At 47.9% G+C, this 22,927-nt stretch overlaps 1 protein-coding gene across 1 annotated transcript in view; it reads right to left on the bottom strand.

Moving 5' to 3' along the window:
- The window catches only part of ADRA1D (adrenoceptor alpha 1D), a 45,759-nt gene extending 23,317 nt beyond the window's left edge, over positions 1-22,442 (bottom strand). Inside the window, exon 1 of the mRNA XM_051798224.1 lies at positions 21,019-22,442. Within this exon, the coding sequence (XP_051654184.1) occupies positions 21,019-21,985 (967 nt within the window). The 5' untranslated portion in view covers positions 21,986-22,442. The remainder of the gene's footprint in view (positions 1-21,018) is intronic.
- Positions 22,443-22,927: the final 485 nt, after the last annotated feature.

The following is a 22,927-nucleotide window of genomic DNA, read 5'->3' as shown; positions in this document are numbered from 1 at the left end:
TTTGCAGCCAGACAACTCTTTTGGTGTTAAAAAAACCCCTTGCTTTTCTAACTGAACCAAGCTCTTCAAATCTGGATGTGCCTCTGTGTGTGTTGGGGTGAAGAAAAAGGTGTCTGGGCTGCTGTTCCTGCACATGGGGGCCAAACCATAGGGAGCACATGAAGCTGAAAACTTCTCCCTTTATCCTTGGATATCTGGAGGTCACACTTTCCCTACCACCCCTGAGTGGTTTTGCATCCTCCTGTTACACTTGGAAGGCCCAAATCACTCCACTCCACAGATAAATTTTCCATGGCAGTAGGGCTTATTTAGTTCCAAACTGCACACAGACATGTGGCTGCCCAATGACTGATTTCTAGGGATGAGTTTTTCCAGGTGTATTTTTTTTTTCCTGCTGTTATCCAAGCTTGAAAGCTCAGGTTAGCTCAGTTGTGCTTGCCCTGGTCTGATAGCTTCTTTAATACCTCTTAAAAGTAGCTATAAACCATTAACATCCTGCCTAATACCATTAAATCCATGTCTGAGCAGAAATCCATGTCTGAACAGAAAAGGAGGAACTCCTTGACAGGCTTGGAGTTGAGCCTGGACTGATCCTGGATCCAAGTAAACACTCTTCTGGAAAGCATAGCTGCAAACTGTTCAGCAGATGTGTCCTTTTCCATCCATAGGGAAAAACATGGAGAAATGAAAAGACTGCAATTTCTGAGCTCTGCTTTGGTAAAGAAATGGGAATGTCAGCTCAGAGTCCTTCCTTGATAATGGCATATCCATTTAAAACAAGGATAGGCTCCATGGATCCCAGTTACCTCTTATGGCAAAGAACAGGAGAAGCAAGAGACCCTGGAACACATGTGAAGTCAAGGCTCACTTGAAGGTGGAGTTGTTGGAATAAATACAGGCAATGATACGCAGAGAGCAGACAAAATATCTGCACAACACTAGACTTTGTTCATCTTCATGGTTGGACTGAAACAAAACACTTAAAAAGGATGAAATCCACTGAATGACAGAGAAGAAGCACAAGAGAGATGATTTCAATGAGTCAGAATAGCTGGGACCCAGACTATTGGGGTATTCAAGGGCAGGATTCATGTCACGAATTGACACCTACGTTTAGTTATCTGCTTGTGAGTGAAAGGCTCCATTCCAGTGCCCATGCAGAATTGCCTTGTGCTGCTTGGCATGAGACAGGACATCCAAAACTTTCACACAGGGCTGGAAACTCTGACAGAGGACCTACCACTTCCTGAAGTGGAAACTGGATCTAACTGGGACTCCCAGTACACCTTCAACGAAAACAGCAACACGTCCCATGCAGGGAATGAGAGTTTAGGCACCCACCACCCATGGAAATGCCTGGGCATGTGCTCCCAGCTTCTGGAGCATTACTGCCAAGGCAGTTTTCCCCAGTTGCATATTTATTGTCAGCTCGAAGCTTGCCTTTGAAAATCCCCCCCACTGGAACAAACACTTCCATGATAGCAAAAAGGAATGACTTTGGCCTGTGCAACCAGCACAAGGCGTGGTGTGGGAGAGGAACCTTCCCAAGGTCCACTCCCAACTGGTGGCTTGCACACAAGCCACCCTGTTTTGAAGGCTGAGGTGGAGGTTGTCATCTTCCAGCTGGTTTCACCAGCTGGGGACTTCCCAGGCATTTAATGTACTGGTATAGACACTTCTCTGCAATTTTGGGATGTAGGTGGGAGTCAACTATCTAATGATACGGACATAACATGCTGGAAGAAAAGGCTGAGAGTGGAATAATGAAGTGTAACAAACTGGATCGATTACAGCTTTACTGATTTACAGGGTTTTCCACTTGGATCTGACTTTAAGAGACACAGAATTTGGGTATCTCTGGAAGTGTCTGCTCCAACCACTACTGAAAACATGGACCAAGCAGGTTTTCTGTGCAAACAGCAGTGCTTGGTGTAGGTGCCCTTCTTTCCCACTGGGTTCCAAGTGTCTGGTGAGAAATTTGGAGCTTTTTCTAAGTCACTAAATCAAGCAAGGCATGGCAAAACACGTCATGGTTGAGGATGGCAAAATTCCAGCATCCCAAGAATGACACTATGTTTTTAACAAGTGACAATACTCAGCTGCACCAAAAAATTAGAATCGAACCAGGCTTTATATTCAATCAGTTTTAGAGATAAATAATTACTTCTGAATAACATATGCCCTAGGTTCATGCATTTAACCTACACACATGATAATCTGTACTCCTTTGAAAGTTGAGCTGCTTGGAAGCATCTACTAGAAAACCATGTTCTCAGACAATTCACATCCTAAAACAATCAGCTCAGCTTCAGGGAAGGGTGAGGATGTGTGTGTTGTGTGTAGGGGAGTTCTAGGATGAAGAAAGTCAGGTACAAGACTGGTACAATGGGGCTGTTGGGAAAGAGGAGGCAGCAAAGGCTGAAGCTATCAATCAGGAACTGGACTGAGGGTGAATTTATATCACAGTTTATACTTGCACTGCTGTTGTGGGGGGAAGAGTTTTGTCCTCAATGACATCTGTATAGAACTGACTTGTAGTGATGCAGATTCTGCCTGAATTACACGAAGCAGCAAAAGCAGATTTGCACACTGGAACCAGTTTCATAACACCAGGACAACCAGACATTCCCATGTAATGGAAATACTCCACTGTGTGCTCATTTTACATGCCAGATCTATTTTCTCTGACCTGAAGTCAAGGGAGGGACAAGATCATCCCTTAAAACAATTCCCATCCTCAATCATCTACAACTGCACAAAGCCAGTGGCTCAAATCCCCGTGATTTTAATGTGACAAGATGGAATTGTTAGGACCTGGGTTTGGCAGAACATGTCAATCCAAACTCAGGAACAGAGTTATCTGGAAATCCAGATGCCTGGTTTGTGGGAAATTTTGGTGTTTGATATTTGTTTTCTTTCAAAAAAAAAAAAAAGAGACAAAAGAATGCAATAAAAAATTAATGAAAATTTCTGAGGAAACATGAATTTAAAAAAATGAATTTTAAGAACATCCAGTGCAGACCGTTGTCTAAAAGGGATGTATCCCTGGAAACCTGACAATTACCAGATGATGTGGAATCACTTCTTAATCCATGGAGACAACCATGCAAGTCATCAACCACCCCTAGATGGATCTGCAGTCTCCCCTCTCCCCTTTCTCAAGCTTCCCCAGCCACAGGGTACAGAAGGTGAAAAGTCCTTGGCCAGCTCTCCCTGGACAGAGCAACACAGGAATTCAGGCAATGGGAGCTCTGCAATCCTTGGAATTTATGAATCTGGTAATCTGGAGTGTCTTAACGTTCCCTAAATTAACATACTTGTAGTGGGAAGCCCTGAAGTACGAGAAAATCCTTTCTGGAGCCAGGATGCTCCGGGGCTTCCAGGTTACTGGCGCTGGATCCAGGAGTCAACCCCGGGTTAGCACAGAGCTGCCAAGGTTTCACTCTGATGGTTCCATGGCAAGAAAACCATGGAAACTTGGCATGGATGGACTGCCCTGGAGCCATGAGTAGTGATTGAAGTGGAGCTGCTAAACCTGGGACATTTCCGCTTGGTTTTCCAACTGGCGTTTCCCAACGAAATCCTCCCTTGCTGGCCAACATCCAGGCCAGATACTTTGGAATCTCGTAAATTCAGCTTCTGCTTAAATGTTTCCCTTAATTTGGGCCACCACACCCAGGAGAACGGCAAGTGCTTTGCAGGTGTGCAGGAGGCTGAGTCCATGCCCCGAATATTACAGCAGGAAGGTCAAACGTGGCCGATTTGCATTTGTTCCTGACTCTGGACTGACACTGGAGAGCACAGGACCTTCTGGCATAACTGCATCAAAGAAGGAGAAGGGGAGAGGTTGCACAGATGGATCTCTTCTCCACTCCCACTTTAACCTCTGCCTAATGGTTTTCTTTTTTTTCTCATCTCTTCACATGTCTAATGCACTATTTCCCAGCAATTCGATGCAAAGGATGCCATCAATCACCTGCAGGCAGTGAAACTGCCAATTTTGTATCTGGAATAGCCATTTGTCAGGTTGGAAAATGCAAATACAGGCAGGTCTGCGCAACCATGTTTGTGCTTTGCATAACTGTGGATGCCATCAGGCATTTCAGCCCTGCACTCCTGACGTCCATCACTTCCAACACTTCCATCTCCAGCCATGCTGGATGGGGCAGCAAGTCCAGCTGCTGATTTGGAAGTACAGAAGTGATGCAAGCTATGGGAAATAGTCTCTTATTCTTTTGATATCTGATGAGAATGGAGGACAAAATGCTTCTATACTCAGACAACTTCACTTTCTGTTGGAAGAAAGTCCTTCCAGTTACTGGAGAAGATCAAAACATGCCTTGACAAATGGATGTTGATTTTCAGATTACCCTGAGGGAAAAATTCCCATTTGAGCTCTCTAATAAGGCAACTTTTGCTTCTTTGCAAAATCAAAGCAAGGAGGAATTCTGCTGAGTTGGCAGAATATCCTACACTGACCCTCTGGAGGAGACAGTAAGGGATCATGGCTGCTTTTCTAAGCCACAGTTTCCAGATGATTCCCAGCCACTGGAGTGACACAGTATCACAGAATCATGGAATGGTTTGGGGTGGAAGGGACTTTCAAGACCATCCAGTTCCAACCCTCTGCATGGGCAGGGACACCTTCCACTATCCCAGGTTGCTCCAAGCCCTGTCCAACCTGGCCTGGGACACTTCCAGGGATGGGGCAGCCACAGCTTCTCTGGGCAACCTGTGCCAGGGCCTCCCCACCCACATTGTAAAAAAAAAAATGTATCCTTAAATCCAATCTCAATCCACTCTCTCTTAGTTTAAAACTGTTGCCCCCTGCCCTGTCACTACAGGCCTGGTAAAAAAAAAGCCTCTCTCCATCTTAAAATCCCCCATTCAGTACTGGAAGGCTGCAATAAGGTCTCCCAAAGCCTCCTCTCCTCCAGGCTGAACAGCCCCAACTCTCCCAGCCTGTCTCCACAGCAGAGGTGCTCCAGTTTTTGGAGCATCTTCATGGCCTCCTCTGGACGTGCTCTAACAGCTCCACATGTTTCTTCTGTGCTGGTGCCCCAGAGCTGGAGGCAGCACTGCAGGTGAGGGTCTCACCTGAGCAGGGTGGAGGGGCAGAATCACCTCCCTCTGCCTGCTGCCCACAGCGTGGGATGAGCCCAGGGTGCTGCTGCCTTTCCAGGCTGTGAACACACACTGCTGGGTTGTGACCAGATGTTCCTCTACCAGGGCCCCAAGGGCTGCTCTCCCTTCATCCCCCAGCCTGTTCTGACATCCTGCCCTGTCCTCACACTGGGTCAGTTAAACAAGATGAAGCTGAGTGACATAAGATATTCCCCTGGGTGGTGGGTGACAAATCAGTCCAGAGCCCACTGATGGACTCCGTCCTCAGGGAAGGAGGAAGGGTTGGACCAGCTAGGAGATTGCTTCCTGGAGGAGACCCTGGGGTGAAGGTGGTCTCTGCCCTCCTCACACTCTGGAAAATCCATGATCCTTTGTTCATTCCTTTCGACCTCCCTTGGCTGTGTTCCCTCACAGACTTCCCTGTGGAATAAAGAGGTCTGCTATCAATTACAACCATGAGACAGCTGGTTACAACCTCCTCTTTGATGTTCTGGCACTGAGAAATCCCTGGATGCTCCCACTGAGAGAGAGGGACAGTCCAGTTTCGGGCTGGCCCTGCAGACTGTCAGGACTCCCTTGGTCCTCGACCTGGGAACCTCCATGGTCATGAACTTGCCCTTGTTCCTCATCTCCTGTGGCACAGGTGTCCCAGTTGTGGCCAACACAAGGTGATAACACCCACCCCAGAGCCCCAGGGAGGGATTTTGAGGGAACACTGGGAAGAATTTTTCCCTGAGCCCAACCTGGTGCCTGACCCTCAGTGATGTTCCCACGGCCAAGTGCACTGACAACTTGCAGACCAACAATGTCAAAGTGACCTCTCCTCCCTGGATTTTGAGACAGCTCAAGGGTGATTAGTTTTTAAGAGCTGGTGACATCCTTTCTTGCTCTCTGCCATTGCTAATAGTCCATGGTTTTCCTTTCAAAGAGGCCACTTGCTTCCTTAAGATGGCTTTTGGGATATACAGAGCAACAGTGGTGGATTTCAACCTGGGACTTGTTCTGCAAATCCAAATAATTGGTACAACCAAGAAATATTGTAGCTGTTCATAGCAATAACAAAAGTCTGCTTCATTATACAGCCTCCTTAATCACTTTTTACACAGAGATTCCCAAGAGCTTTCTAGCCATGCCAGGATATCTCTCCTGACACCATTCTCATGAAACCTGTCAGAAAAAAACCCTCATCTGATGACAGCAGGGCAAAAATTTATTGGTTGTCTTTTTCATTCACAGATTCGAAGAGACAAACACAAATTTTCATGTGGGACAAACTCACCAAATTATTTTGGCCAAAGCAGATGACAGGGAAAGAAAGGATTTGGAAAACAAAGGCAAAGTTTCAATATTGAAATTTTTCTAAGCAAAGCTTTTCTTTTGGGGTAGGGAGGAACACATCCCAAAGTGCTTTGCATTAAAATTTGCTTATATTTTAGTTTACAAATCAAATATAATCAAAACTCAAGAGAAAATAGGACAATAGGGTCAATTTGAAAGAGAGAGTTTAATTTCCTTTTGTCGGCCCAAATCTTCTCTCCATTGATCCTAAACCTGCTGATAAAGGACCATTTTCAGCCTTCTGGGTCTCCCTTGGGTGATACAACAACATCATTACCCATCTTTTCAATGAAAACATTCCAGTGTTTGATATTCTTCTGTGCATCTGCTGTGGACCACCTGTGGTAGTTCCACAACCTAAATGGTGCCCAGAGGTCAACACTTTGCACAGTTAAGCTTACAAAACCAAAGCAATGAAGTCTTTAGAGTGAGGAATTACCAAGTCTTTAGAGTGAAGAATTCCAGCTCCTATATGCATGCTCCTGGATGGAGCTGCAATCTAAATATATTTTATTAGTAGGAATAACAAATAATGGATTGTTCCCAAATGATCACATTCTTGCATTCGCTGTTGTTTTGCTGTGTTTTTTTTTTTTTATGTTTGTTAATGGCAATAAACAGCTCAGTTTGCTTTTCATTTGTAGGCCTTTTCTGTGTGGTTTTGCAGACATTCCCAAATTTAATGGAAACATCTGTCTAGTGGGATGTTTTTTACTCCTTACCACTATTTGGGGTAACAGAGGCACAGCTTAGCACTGTGACTGATTTGCCAGCCTTGGTGGTTTCTGACAGAGTCTGCAGGACCCAAACCTCCAGTTTACCTGTCAAAACCTGCCACAGTGTTTCTGTTTTGTGTAGGGAATGAAATGGAGCAACATGGAATAAGGATAACCTTGGAGAGGATGAAACCAAGGAAAATTTGCTGGTGCTGAAACTTTCTCAAGTGACCAGCCCACCAGTACCAGAATTGGTTAAAAGAGACATTCAGAGTGGGATGGAGACCAACAGCCCCTCAAGGAGGAAGGACTCAACCTTGTGAAGGAAGGAAACAAGCTCTGAGTACAAGGACCTGTACAAGTATCAGGGTGACAACAGTGGAGACCCCAATGCAGACACCTCAATTCAGTGTCTTACTTTGCAGAGACAGTAAAAATGCCCAAACCATTGCCTGGGTGCCTGACAGATCCCTCAGGAGGAGTTTTACTAACACCAAGAGACAAAGATGACCATTGGTATAAGAAATGGAGGAGGAAAAAAAGCTGAGCCCCTTGTCTGAAGGGTTGGGAGGTGCTTGCAAAGGTCCCAGAGGACATTTTTGGCACTGGAGGTGGGAAAGGATGGAACAGCAAGGCTAAGCATAAACTAAGGGTTAGCTAAGAAAAGAGGTTCCTAGATTTTTCATCCAAGGAAATCTTCTAACCTTGAGATTCTTTGCTCCTGTGACTGATGCAAAGGTGTTTTCTCCTTCTTGAGTCCTCAGTGCAGGTGGAGGTATGATCCATGATCACCTGTATGGAAGAGGTGCAGCCCAGGCTAACTTCCAGTGCCTGTCCACTTGAAGATTCTACTGATGGGAAAAGAGGAAAGCAGGTCCTGGTATCACCTATGGCTGCCTCAGTCCCTCTGTCTTCACAAGTAAAGTGATTTTTCATGGGCTGTGACACCTTTTTCAAATGTATGTGGTAGAACTGAATATCATAAGATATGTTGAGCTGGAAGGGACCCATCAGGACTATCGAGTCCAACTCCTGGCCCTGCACAGGACACCCCAAGAATCACATCATGTGCCTGAAAGATGGGATAAAATAAAGTCTCTGTGGTCCCCTGTGAACTTGAAGTGCAGTCAGTCCTGGGCTAGAGAAGGAGAAGGGTGAGAGGAAGTCATTTGGAAGTGTCAAGAAATAAACAGGGAGAAAGAAAAATGGACTTTCCCAGATAATTTTCTGAGGTGCTTGACATGGTCACCATGGTGACCATAAGTTCGAGAGGCAGATGACTCACATCTGGCAGTGGAGCAGCATTTCTTAATCCACATTCCAGCACTGGCTGCTGGGGACCTCGAAACTGCAAGGTGGGACCTGTCCAGTGACCTGGGGAGATGTTTCCAGCTGATTTTGGAAGGAGGGTCCTTTGGAGAGTCACAACAAAACAGCAGCAAAAAAGACGAGCTTACAAAATGGTACAATCCTAAGCATGAATTTGGGCATGGCAGGCAGCAACCATTTATTTTTTTTAGACACTTTCCTTTGGAAATTTCTGTGGCATGAGCTGGAAGAGTCCAAACCCAGTGCCAACTTAATAGTCAGAGCAACAACCTGCACAGCTCGTGCCATGGCAATCACAGGGGACATCCATCAACACAGTCCAGGTGGTTGCCTTCTCCATCTCTTCTCCAGGTAGGAAGCGTGATCTGCCACAAATATTGTTGCCAGGGACATCAGGGTTATTACCACAAAGCAACACTTACCCAGACACCCATTTGTCTGGTGTATCTTCAAGAACTTGAGTGTAAAGTACAAGGTTGGTCTCCCAAAGCATCCAAACCACCAGTGATCTAAAAGGGAGTAAATCCAGATGGACCAGGGTGGGGAATATGGATGATAGAGGCAAAAGGGAATTCATTAGGTTGTTCAATGCAACAAGAAGAGGCTACAGGGGAAGAAGACCCCTGAATGGCTGTTTACCAGAGGGTGAAAGCCAAGGAAAAAACATAACTACTTAAGGAAGATGGCACGGACACAAAACTAATTTGCAATGAGATACTGATAGGTTCTCACTGCAAACAATAAAGTTTCCAAGGACTGGATGCAATAATGATCCAGAATGGTCTCTCAAAAGGCACAGCAGCAGAGCTTCAGGGACTGGGACACACATGAAGCTCAAGTGATTTTGAAGGGGATCATGGTTGATCCACTGGGATCTGTAGTGGAAGTCAATCCTGTCTCAAGGGGGTGACAGCTGCCTGTGATATTTGCACACCAGAGCCACAGAGGGGTACAGATAGGAGGAGAAACAGGAAGAGGAAGAAGAAGATGAAGAGTTAGGAAGGAAGAAGGCACTTGAGGGATTGCCAGTGCATGTGGTGGGATGGTGCACATGATCACACTTCTGCAATGTTGCTCTCCAGTTCTCTTATATGAATTCTGCTGTGAGCCACCCAGCTCTGCTTTGAGCAGTAAATGTTTGGGTTTGGAGCAAATTATATTTGTTCCATACGTTAGGCTAATGTTAATTTAATCACCTGTGGTTTCTTTGAGTGCAGGCTGCTGGGTTTGCAGTGAGAGTACACAGGGAGAAGGAACAGACCTTTTCCAGAACGTGTGGAATACATCCTGACAGGCTGATGGCCCCATTCAGTGTAAACACTCTCAACTCAGCCCCCTTCCCTCACTGCCTTTGACTCAAACAGCCACAGACACTGGGAAAGTTCTGTTTTCAATGTAAATACTTTCCCTTGCCCTGTCGTCGCAGCAGGAAAATGAAACCGCCCACGTCCTCATTCCCCTGACCTTTGGGGGAAGTTCATGGATCCTTCCTGTAGGAGAGCAGTAGCCACACTGCCTGCTGGGGTCCTTAAGGGATGCTAACGAATCCCAGGAAGAGGATGAGCATCATGTGTGTCATATAGAAGAGTTTGGGTTGAAAAGAATATTAGAGAACATAGAGTTCCAACCCTCTGCCATGGGCAGGGACACCTTCCACTAGACCAGGTTGCTCCAAGCCCTACCTAACCTGGCCTTGAATTCTGTGTGTTTCTGAGCTGGTTCTCATGTCTAAGCACTGGCAGGTGAGCAAAGACCTAAAGCTGTGATGGGAGAAGCTTTGTGTGCACCACCAGCTAACCCAACACCTTCCTGTCACTACATGTCCTAAATGGAGAGGCCAAACCCACCACTGATATTCCATGTTTTCCATCTGCCTTGAAAGCCAGTGGAGTCCAAGTTGTCCAGATAAACAGGCCAAGTGATGGAGACTACAAAAGAAACAGACCATTGAAGTCCCTCAGATGACTTTTCTTCTCCATCTCTGCCCATCAGCAAAGATTAAGCCCTTCCTTCGAAGACTTTTATATATATTTCTTACGATTCCTGCCCTGAAGCATTAGGTGTGCCCTTTAATGCTTGGCAGCGACATCAGGGAAGCCAGACTGATTCCTCACAGGCCATCTGAGAAGGCTGTAGTGACCCATTTATTTTTACTTTCAGGACACAGCTTCAGAATGGACCTGTGGGAAGGTGCATCTGAGGGAAAGGTATTGACATGACAAGGTATCAAGCTTCAGGGCACATCCTACACTCCAGTTTATGGGATGGAGAAAGAAATGCTTGTGTGGGCGTGTTACCAGATGTATCTTACCCAAGGGGTGTCTGGTTTTCTTTTTAATTTCTTGGGAAAGCAATCCAGGGTGCAATTCAAGTCATCTTAAAGAAGACACTCTGGCTGCCTACATGTCTTGTACCACTGGAGATAAATGCCCTGGGATGTCCCTCCTGGTCTCTGGATGTCCCCATAGGAGAGCACAGAGCTCCCCAAGGTTGTGTCTTGCAATCAAAAACCTCATGTGGTTGCTTCACCTACCTTAGGGGATCTTGGGCATGTTTTAGGGAAGTAAATTGCAATCCAAACCTGGATAGCAACCAAGCTCTGCAGGCATGGTCAGTAATGGGAGCCGAGACATCCACCTACCCACAGACAACTACACACAGAAATCTTCACCTGCAAGTCTGGTCCTAATTTCTTTGTTTACCTGCACACCAGAAATAATTACATTCCTTGTTTATCAGAGCCATGGATGAGAAAGGAAGCACTGGTAAGGGGATATTCAGGAAAGGGGACCCAGGGAGGGAGGGTGGTGGTCAAGGAGGTGATCAGATGCAATGAAAAATGGTCCCTTCTCCTCAGGGGCATTCCCAGAAGCTACCTGCCAATACCTGCACCACTATTCCCCACTCCTTTGCCCAAATGCTGGCAAAACTGCAGTCTGCCTGAACACAGGTACCACTGGGTGCTCTCCTGCCTCCCACATCCATCTGGATCCACTACTTTGAGCTCCTCCAGGCTAGAAATAACACTCCTGTTTGTACATCCCCTGACACAAAAGAGGCTGAAGCACATGACTGATGGGCTGGTGCATCATTAAGGATCTCGGGTAGGTCTGTCTGCAGAGAGCCCTGAAGAGCTGTAACTGTGTGGTGTCACTGGAAGGGAAGCACCTCATGATTTAATCCCAAACAATTCGGCTCTTGCAAGGCAGAAGGAAGGGAGAGATGCAATACTTGCAAAACTCTGTGCTTTGCTCCTTCTTCTTCTACCTCCTTACTGGGAAGGCTGAGAGACACTGGCACAGGTTGTCCAGAGGAGCTGTGGCTGCTCCATCCCTGGAAGTGTTCAAGGCCAGGTTGAACGAGGCTTGGAGCAACCTGAGATAGTGGAAGGTGTCCCTGCCCATGACAGGGGGTGGAATGAGATGGTATTTAAGGTCCCTTCCCACCCAAACCATTCCATGATTCCATGAGTCTACAACTCTATGCTCTTCTCTGAGTGAGGAATACACAGAAAGCAAACCCTGTGATGTGAAGTCACTCTGTTTTGTTTCCCCAAATCCCCACAAGCCCATGGCTGGATGCCAGCTGGAACATCACACTGCACATCCTCACAGCTTTCCAGATAATTCCTATGGAAGGGACCCTGGGAACTGAAACAGCCTGTGGCTGAAAAACCTTTCTGGTGACCTTTGACAAGTGTCTCTGCGAGAACTTGGCTTCAAAGGCTGAGATTCAAGAGCTGGAATCTCCTCTGAACCCAAATCCCCTGCTCTCTGCACTCAAACCAGGACATGAGCAGCTGGTGGTGCCTCCACTGCTGTGTCATGTGTGTGTGTGTGCCCCATTCCCTTCCAAACTGCATTTCTGAGAACACATCTGGGGTGGGAATACAGGGGTGTCAGGTGCCCTGCATGGGACTCGAGTGAGAGGGCAAGAAATAACACCACTGCCAGCTTCATCTGGTGACCTGGGGGATCAAAAGTGGGTCTGAGTCCCTGGACTTTGGGATCACTGCCCTCCATGACCCCTGTGATTACCCATGGGCTGTTCCTCAGTGATTTGTGAAGCTGGTCTGAGGAACTTTATAGCTGGAAAACTGACAGGAGTGAGATGGAGGTTCCTGGTCAAGTTGCCCTAACCTCCTCTTGCCCCATTGCCACAAGAAAAGAGCATCAAGCCATGAAGATATTCCCATTCCTCACTGTCTCTATGCTACAAATCATCAGTTTTATGCTTAGGATATGAATTTCCCTCTAAACAAGCTAATTTTTTATCTTTTCCCTACCTAAATGCTTTCACAAAGGTCTTGTCCATGTCTCCTGGAGTCAACTATGGCACAGCCCTTCCAGCAGAGTCTGGGGCAGGATTCTGTTGTAGAAGGGGCTGTTTCCTGCTCAGTGTTTCCATAATTGATCCTCTAACTGGAGATCTCTTCGGCTCCCTTATTTTTTGGGATTTTTTTCCCCATCATGGACCTCTTTTGCAGTCTGGCTATTGGGCTTCTGCATCCACTTGCAACAGCCTTGCAGGGAAATGCAGCCAGGAGTTCTTTAATTCAGGAGATCAGGCAGGATAACCCTTGTGACTTGTTCCAGCCTTTGACTCACTGGGGGAAGTACAGATCCCATTAAACGTGATAAATAAACAAACTCCTGAACACAAGAGGGGAAGGCCTGATTCCAGGTCCTGAACCCACGTGGCACCAAAATCCTCCTGTTCCTACAGCTCCAGGCACATTTCTCAGGCAGATTTGTGTTGGGGAGAGCTGGCTGGAGCCAGTCCTGTATTCCCTGTATCCTGCTGATCTTCCTTAGCTGAATGTCATCAATGTGACAACCCACTGCGAGCAACAGGAAAGGCAGCTTGGACTTGTCTGGGGCAGGGATTTCTCCCAGCAGGAATCCCTTGTAAATGGCTTTTTTTAATTTTTTTTTTTTTTTCCCCCAGCTACTGAAGGGAGTAAAAATAAAAGTTGCATTTCAGGGGCCTTAATGACTGAGTTGTGAATTCCCTCAGGTTGGAAACTTCCCAGGAGCAGGAAATGCCCTCTCTTGATGGAGCTGGCAGTTGGTTTTCTGCCACCAGACCTGGTGGTTCTCGGGCTTAGCTCCAAGTGCATCAGCTACGAGCCCTCTCAGAGAAAGGCTATTCATTAGGAGCAGCTAAAAAAACCATATCCTTTTCCAGCCACTCCAGTAAATCCTTCCTTGGGCTAATCTCACCCGTAAATAATGGTGCAGGGAGAAGCACACCCTTCTATCTCCATGGGACACTTTCATGCAGCACCGAATCTGAGAAAGCAGGGCAGGCAGAAGCAGAATCATGGAATCACAGAATCAAGGAATCATGTAAAAGACCTCCAAGATCATCAAGTCCAACTGTTCCCCCAGCACTGCCAAGGCCACCATGGAGCCACGTCCCCAAGTGCCACATCCACATGGCTTTTAAACCCCTCCAGTGACGGTGACTCCCTGGGAAACCTGTTTCAGTGCTTGATAACCCTTTCCATGAAGAATTGTTTCCTAAACATCATCCTAGTCAGAGAACAAAGCTGATTCAGTAGAATCACAGAACCAACTCAACACAACAAGGGTCAAGTTATCCCGTAATGAATGATGGAAACAAATCTCCTGCTTAGACACCTTCAGAGGACTTGGAAATTTTGTGTGTAAAGAGGATGAGGAGATGGAACAATTTGGGTTGGTAAAAAAGTCTAAACACCCATTAGCTGGAAAACTGGATTTTTCACCACACACATTTCATGATAGAAACTCTTTACAGCCTTCTTTTGCCCAAACATCAACCAACCAAACCCTGAAATACTTTCTGTTGCCAATGACAATTACATTCTTCTGAGAGGTGCAGTTCAGTTGCTTTCCTGTTGCTACTTCTCTGGAGGTTGGTATGACCTGTGAGGCACCATCTGAAAGAGGGGAGGTTAAATTAGATATTAAGAGGAAATTCTTCCCTGCGAGGGTGGGGAGGCCCTGGCACAGGTTGCCCAGAGGAGCTGTGGCTGCCCCATCCCTGGAAGTGTCCAAGGCCAGGTTGGACAGGGCTTGGAGCAACCTGGGCTAGTGGAAGGTGTCCCTGCCCATGGCAATGGGATGGAACAAGGTGGTCTTTGAGGTCCCTTCCAACTCAAACCATTCCATGATTCTTTGGTGGTTCTATGAAATGAACACCACAGGGGACTACAGGGCAGCAGAAATGCCCATCAGACACCATCAGGTCATTGCTCTTGAAAGCCTTTCCTCAGCAAACTCCAGTCTTGCCAAACTTCCCCGCCTTGACAACTCCTCAGAAATGTTCTCTCTTTACAGAATTTGGCTGTATTGAACCAGCTTTGTCTAATTCCTGCCCTGTCCTGACATAAAGAATCCCTAACCCCACTAGAGTGAAATGTCTTTGCTCTGACAGAGCTTTTTACACTCCAGCCTGTCCCCATAACACTCATGACAGGAACCAAAGGCTGTGTTTTTCCTGTCATCTTTCTCAGCTATGGCCATCTCATGCTCTCTCACATTTGGCAGAACAAACTCAGCTTGTTACAAAGGCACAGAATTGAAAACTTTACCTAACAGTCAATGTTTGGCACCAAAAACTGGGACTTTACTCCGGAAGGATCCCATAATGTCAAAAGATACTATCAGCCCTACCTACAATAGAGCACAGTAATCACAGCAAAGAAAACTCCTGTCCGATCAATCAGAAGATAATTTAGGTTGCTCTCCCAAGGAAATACACTCATTTTCTGAAGTGCCTTGGGCAAAAATGCTCCATGTAATCACAAAAGTGAGCACTTGTAATTAAAACCCTACAGGGATCATGAAGCCTTGACACTTACTTGCTAACGTGACATACCTAATTCATGCTGGAGGGTTTTTTTGTGGCAAAACCAATTAAAAGCAAGTTGGAAATAAGAGATCAACCAACCACCTCGCATGACCACACAAAAGAACAGCCCACTCTTTTGCTCATTTTTTGTTACATCATGTTAACCAGATTATAAGGACTAACAAGGAAATATTTACCCAAATACAAATTAACGAGGATAAATCAGACTAATTAAAAACTCCTTCTCAGAATATTCAGGATGAAGTTTTGTCAAATATAATAAAACCATCAGACCCAGCTTGACACAGATGATTTTAAGGTTATGTGGTGTATTTTTGTATTGGTTCCAAAACCCCTGTTGAGAGATTTTATAACATTTTGCCCACTGAATCCCAGTAGTTTTAAGTTTTTCAAGATCTATTTTTTTCCTGTTTGTGGTACATCCTTTTAGCAACTGCCTCCAGATGCGTCAAGGCTGTGCCATATAAAAAGACATTTGGCTTTAAATAGTTTTGTTTGGTGGTGCAGTGGATAGACTGGAAGCAGAGTAATTCCACATGCAGGTCGTGGGAGATTTGGGTCCTAATTCCAATCACTGCATTCCTTTGGCCAGGTAGAGGCAAAGCAGATGTCCAAATCTGGGTGCCCAAATAATTATTTGAGGTCCAGAATGAGGTGTCTCTTATAGCAGCAATAACTGTCCTGAGCCCCTCCATCCATCTCTGGCCTTCCACACAGGTAATGGGCAGGAAAGGAACCCCACACACTCAGCTGGGCTCCAAATAGTTGCTTTTGGCTGGCTATTTCCAAACAAACATAGGCTGTCTCCCTGCTGTTCTGCACTCTGGTGGCTTCTGCACGGGGGCCACATGGAGGGAATCAACACTGCCTGATGCTTTAGCTGCATAACTTACTCACAGGCTTGTTATCCATGGGGCTGCTTGTAATTCTCTCCTGTGCCCTTCTGCAGGACATCAACGTGTTTTCCCTGGAGAAAAGCCCAGCTCCCAGTTGCTTTTTCCTCAGTGTTTCTCTAGACAGACACAATCACTGCAGGTGACTCCCAACCAGGTGCCCTGTGCCTGGACTGTTCCTCCAGTGCTATCCCAGTGGGATGCACACCCCCACTTGTCCCTGTGCTGGGTCCACCATAGAATCCCTGCTGTCATGCCCTAGGAATGACAATCTGGAAGGCTTCAGCACAGCCCTGGTGTTATTGCAGACACTCTGAGTGGGAAAAACAGAAGCAGAAATCACATTTGAGGGCTGCTGAAGCAACAGCAAAATTTGTCTTGGAAAAGCAATGGATTTCCCCTCACTTCAGTGCTTTAAGAAGAGCCTTGAAATGGCTCAGGAGTGGTTTGGGGCCAAGTGGTCTTTCCCTGAGAAAGGGAGATGGGCTGGAAGACCCATCCATCCATCCACCCACCCATCCATCCATCCACCCACCCATCCATCCATCCATCCATCCATCCATCCATCCATCCATCCATCCATCCACCCATTCCCTATAATTTAATGAATTTATGCTAATTTGGCATGAGCCCATTTCATGGAAACATCCTGTGGTGTCTCTTGTTTGGATGATGTCCAATAAATCCAACCAGAGCTTTTGAGACTCCATCCATGTCTTTGCTGGTGTTTTTAATCAATGTATGGTTCCTGTGAATCAGGTTCAATGGGGGACATGTGGCAGATGGAACAGTTCATCCCAACTGCTCTTGTTCCAGGTTGATCTGATGCTCTGGGCCATAAACAGTTATTTGAAAGCAATTGGCATTCCTTTTTCCTTGTCAATTTTGCCACTTCCACCACAACTCAGAAAATTTCTGGAGACACAAGGAAGTGCCCTGACAATCAAAGTAATTAAATGTTCTATCTTTCAGCCTCCTACTTTCAAATCACCTTTCCTATCAGGTCCCCCTGTGTAAAACCACACTAAAGAAGTTGGGTTTTTTCTGGGATTGTGTCTTGTGGTAGATTTTTAGTGAGTATTTTCTGATGTCTAACCAGGGGCTGAGCTTGCTCTGCAACCTTCCTTCTGTGAGGGAGAGTATAAAAGTTTCAACTCCTTTAATCGTCTCTTCATTTTAATGGGAAGTTGGTATACTGAGGACTTTTAGCACTTTCTCACATGTGATTGAAGTTGATGATGCTCTAAGGTCTCCCTGGAGCCTTATCTTCTCCAGGCTAAACACCCCCAGCTCTCTCAGCCTGTCTCCAGAGCAGAGGGGCTCCAGCCCTTGGATCATCTTCGTGGTCTGACACAACCAAAAGGAGATGAATCCTGTCCCATGAACCAGCCTTAAACTCCTTGCCCACACCTCTGAAAAGTCTCCAGTTATGTTCTCTAGACAGGTGTTTGCTAAGGGAAGAGGAATCCTGCCTCAAACCCCACCACCACCACCCAGGATCCCGAGACAGAGCAGTTTTTAGAGCTCCACTGCACACCCAGCAAGGGCACCACCCTCACACGGGGAATTAGGATTTCATCTCGGGTTGAAGAACCCGCTGCTTGAAGAGTCTTATTAGCCACAAAGCTGTTAATTTTGTTTAAACTCCTGGTGATGGCATCCCACCTATCCCACACCCAAGAGTGAGCTAAATTATTCAGCTGATAAACAGACCATGGAGGTATTGGGGAGTTTGAGATGATTTGAAGAAAGATCGCTGTAGATCGTTCGAGCACGGAGAAACAGCTGACAGCATTTAACACACACACACACACACATAGACTGTGTCGTTCAAAATTACTGCTTATTTCAGCTTTTCAACCCTGATGTGATAAATATTGCTCCTGTGTAACTAATGTGGAAATTATTCTGCAGAGAGCTGCAAAGATCTGTGCAGACTCACAGACACCGACGGCGGAGCCAGCGCGGAAGTTTCTGAGTGCTCAGGGAATGCTAAGTGGAGTTGAGAGTCTTTTTTCACTTGACAAATTTTCTTATCCCTAAAAAGTATAATCAGATGACAGCGAACAGTGCGAGCCAAGGACGATTTCTTGCGAATTCATGTCAAAGAGGGGAAAAAACAGTCAAAACATTTGGATATTTTCGGAAGAAAATAGATCCCTTATTCACTTCATTTTAATGCAACAGCTCACTTCGAAATGTCTCTGAGCGCTCATTTTTTAATAGACTCCCATTTACTCAAATTGAAACAATCCATTTCACTTCAGTTTAAAGTTATTTGGTTTCTCACGAGAATTTAATTTTCATTTAAAATGTGTATAAGTATAATTTCCAGTTGGTCCCAAATTATTTCACCTATTTTTGTCTAACAAACAAATAAAAACCATTTACTTAAACATTTATAACCTTCTTTTCCAAGGAGAATTGGCCCCAGTATGTTTCAGACTGTGAATTTACAGTGGACTTTGCTGGTTTCTGTGAGTTTCAGACTCATGTCCTGAGCTGTAAAATCCAAGATTAGAAGTTTCTGTTCTCCTCCCAGATAGCCCCTGAATGATTTTGAGGTTTGAATAGGAAAGCTGCAATTAATGAAGGGTGGGGAAATGAGAAGCAGAATATTTTGTAGTCATAAAATAAATGAAGTTTTGCCGTGTTTATGTTATACATATAATACAGCAGGAAGTGAAGATCAAAGCCGTGTTTATAAAGGACTTGGCAAGTTGTGTGCTCGGAGGGCTCATGGGAGGTACTTCAAGAATGAAGTTTGGATTTTTAGCCGGTGGAAATCACCGTGTCTCCTTTGACTTCTGTGCAAGGGTGGTGATTTACACCAGCAGAGAAGCTGGCTCAAGTGTTTCAAGGGAGAACAGATACAGTAAAGCAAAATATTTTTTTATTTCTACTAAAAAAGTATTTGCCTCATGTTTGTTCTCTATTTCCAAGTACTGGGAGTAACTCAGAGGAACAGGATCCCATTTCCCAGCTTCATTAGCTGCAAGGTTGGCAGAGGGTTGGAACTACATGATCTTTAATGTCCCTTCCAACCCAAACCATTCCGTGATTCTGTAATTTTAAGGTGTAAAGGTTTGAGTGAGGTTTGGAGCTGGTTCTTGCTGGTTCTGGTTGAGGAGGAGAGTATCAGACTGGGGCTGCCCAGAGAGCTCAGCCTTTGGGTACTGGTATCTACCCAAACCCCACAACTCCCAAACTATTTATTTGCAGGCTACAACCCCCTCCCATGTACCTGCTCAGTGAAAGGAAAAGTCAGGTGTGGTCAGACAGGACAATTAATCTCGGGTCTTGCAGAGAGAGCAGCTCAGTGCAGCCTTACTGCTCCCTGCCTGAGTTTTACCATGAACTGCAACGCTCCCATAGGGTGAAAACTCTCCACAGCAGCGATTTCACCCCCGTGGAGAGCTGAGATAAACTCCCCAAATACCACCCTCACCCAGACAGAGAAACTGGAGCAAAGAAGTACAAGACAGCAGCATGGTGAGAGCAGACACGCACAGCCCTGATCCACCACTCCAGGGACACCTCAGCTTCCAAGACACCATCAATCCTGGTGATTTATCCCACTGGAGGGTGTCTCACAGACCTGGGCTCCAGCTGTCCCCAGGGGCACAGCCCCAGAGCTGGAGGGAGCTCAAAACCTCCACAGGTCAAAATCTGTCCCGTGGTCACGATGCTGTTTCCACTGACTTGAGAGGGAGCCTCGAGCAAGAGGATTTGAAAAACCCTGAGAAAAAGTGCAGAACCAGCTGTACTGCTTCCCTGGCTGCAGGGTTGGTGGGACACAAGTCCCTGGTGGGCTGTGGGACACGTGGGTCCCCGCTGGCAGATGGAATGACAGACCTCTCTGCTTTGCTGAGCTCTGTGCAAAAGGCTGCTGCTGACATCCACAAGTTATTTTAACCTCTATTTCCCCCCCTCCAGGTTTATTACAGCATTCCAGGGGGCTCATCAGGTCCCCTGAGCTGGGTGCTCGTTCAGTGAGGTGGTGAGGAAGAGCACTGGCATCCCTGCATTGGTGCTGGAAGGGGATGTTGCTTTGGACATCACGTAGCCCCAGCACATTCTGTGCCTGCTCAGCCTCTTCTGCACGCCTCTTCTGCATCCTTTTCACAGACAACTTGCCAAAACTTTAGAGCACAACTTGTCAGACAACCCTAAAGGAGTGTCCTGGGAAATCACATAGGATCTTCTCCCATCACCCTTAGATAATACCTGGTCCTGCTCCAGGTCCCTGCACAACAACGACATCCTGGGAAGTCAGTGAGACATGCTTCAGACTCCGACACTCCCTGGGGAGATCAAACCTCAGTCATCTCCAATAGAGGTGGGAGCCCTGGACCCACGGAGGCACATTCAGGTGCCTTTCCCAAACTGGGAGGAAGGGAGGACAGCAAAACTCTTTGGAGACCACTGTGCCATAATGACAGCCTGTTTGAAACAGAGCTGCTTGCTCCTTAGTCTAAACTTCATTATTTAAAATGCTGAATGCAGAATGAATTAATTAAAGCAATTATTATGCTGCTATTTTATTCATTTGCTATTTACTTTGACTGATTATGTGAGTTTGGTTAATAAATATTGAGTGTTAATTAACTGAATTAATTCATTGCTGGTTTATTCACCCATCAGCTACCTATCCCTCACATCCGTGCATGAGTTGTGTCCTGAAAGTTTGTCCCAAGGAGTAGGTCCCCAAGGGTCCAGTCACAGGAAGCAGGGCTGGGAGGGGGGACGGGGTCACTTACCAAAAGGCAGGATGAAGAAGAAGGGGAACCAGCAGAGGATGAAAACACCCACGACGATGGCGAGAGTCTTGGCTGCCTTTTTCTCACGGGAGAACTTGAGGAGCCGCACGGAGAGGGAGCTCCTGAAGTTGTGCCCCTTGCTCCGGGTGCTGGAGAGAGGCTCCTCCAGGACGCTGCGGCAGTGGATGCGCAGAACCACCTCCATGGATTTATTCCTCTCCTTCTTGACCCCTGCCTCCAAGCTCCGGGTGGTCCGCCTGGCCACCACGTAGATCCTGAAGTACATCACCAGGATGACCATGAGGGGCAAGTAGAAGGAGAAGAGGGAGGAGAACAGGGCATAGCCCGGCTCCTCTGTGATGCTGCAGATGCTCTCATCCTGCGGCGGCGGCTCCTTCCACCCCAGCAGGGGCCCGATGGAGATGACCATGGAGGAGAGCCAGACCACCACGAGGATGACCCCCGCCTTCCTCTCGGTCATGATCGTGGGGTACTTGAGGGAGTACTTGACGCCGATGTACCTGTCCACGGAGATGATGCACAGGCTCATGATGGAGGCAGAGCAGCACAGCACGTCCACCGCTGCCCAGATGTTGCAGAAGATGCGCCCGAACACCCAGAAGCCCAACACCTCCAGGGTGGCTGAGAAGGGCAGCACGGTGGTGCTGAGCAGCAGGTCGGCGATGGCCAGGTTGACGATGAAGTAGTTGGTGACCGTCTGCAGGTGCCGGTTGCAAGCCACCGACAGGATGACCAGGATGTTCCCCACGATGGCCGAGAGGATGAACACGGCCAGGAAGACCCCGACGCCCACCGCCTGCACGTCCAAGGCGAAAGTCAGCGTGGTGCCGTTGCCGTCGGGGCTCTCCTCACCCTGCAGCCCCCAGGACCGGTTGGCACCGCTCTGGCTGCCCTGTCCCGTCCGGTTCCCGCTCAAGCTGCCATTGCTCAGCTCGGGGAAAGTCATTGTAGAGAAAGTGCGGGCTCCATGGAGGGTGAGGAGAAAGCGGTGCCGAGGCGCAGCTCCCCCGGCATGATCCCCGGCCGGCAGCCCCCGCCTAGACCCGCTCCGCACCCCGCTCCCCCGGCCGGGATGGAGGGATGGAGGGAGGGATGGAGAGAGGGATGAGAGAGTGACGGAGGGAGGGAGGAGAGAGGGATGGAGAAAGGGATAAGAGAGAGGAATGAGAGAGCGGGATGAGAGAGCGGGATGAGAGAGCGGGATGAGAGAACGGGATGAGAGAGCGGGATGAGAGAGAGGGATGAGAAAGAGCTTCACGCCGTGCGGCCGCGCTGCCCCCCGCCCTGCCGCGGGCTCTCCCCGCCGCTCAGCCCGGGGGGGCAGCGCGGTCGGAGCCCCCCCGCCGCCCTCTCATGCTCCGGGGGCTGCGCTGGGCTCGGGCGGCAGCGCCGGCGGCTCCGCTCCCTGCTCGGACCGGGAGCGGCGGGAGGGGCGGGACGGGACCGGGGCGGGGGCGGGCGGGAGCCCCGCGCGTCAGGTGCCGCCGGGGGAGGAGGAGGGGGAGGAGGAGGAGGAGGAGGAGGAGGAGGAAGGGAAGGAGGAAGGGAAGGAGGAGGAGGAGGCGGCGGGGCGGCAGTAGCGCTGCTTTGCTGGACGAGGCGAGCGCAGGGCAGGACGAGCTGGCGGCGGAACCGGCGGGCGGAGGGAGATGGGGAATGATGGACGGGGGGTTTGAGACACGCACGGACGGGAGGGAACCCACCCGCGAAGGGGTCGCGCAGCAGCGGGTGCAGACCCCCGGGGGTGGGTGGGGGTACCCGGGCGCAGCCGTCCCGCCCGTCACCGCCGGGCGGCAGCAGAACAAAGGGTTTGCCCGGCGGGTCCGTGTGTCCCCTCGGCACGGGGGTCCTGGGGCTGAGGGGGGCTGCACCTGCCCGCTGGAGACCG

Source organism: Manacus candei, unplaced genomic scaffold, assembly GCF_025592945.1.
Source record: "Manacus candei isolate 608988 ecotype Guabito, Panama unplaced genomic scaffold, ASM2559294v1 h1tg000048l, whole genome shotgun sequence".
NCBI classification, from domain to species: Eukaryota; Metazoa; Chordata; class Aves; order Passeriformes; family Pipridae; genus Manacus; species Manacus candei.
Note: the sequence above shows the minus strand (reverse complement) of the source record. Positions and strands in the feature narration are given on the sequence as shown.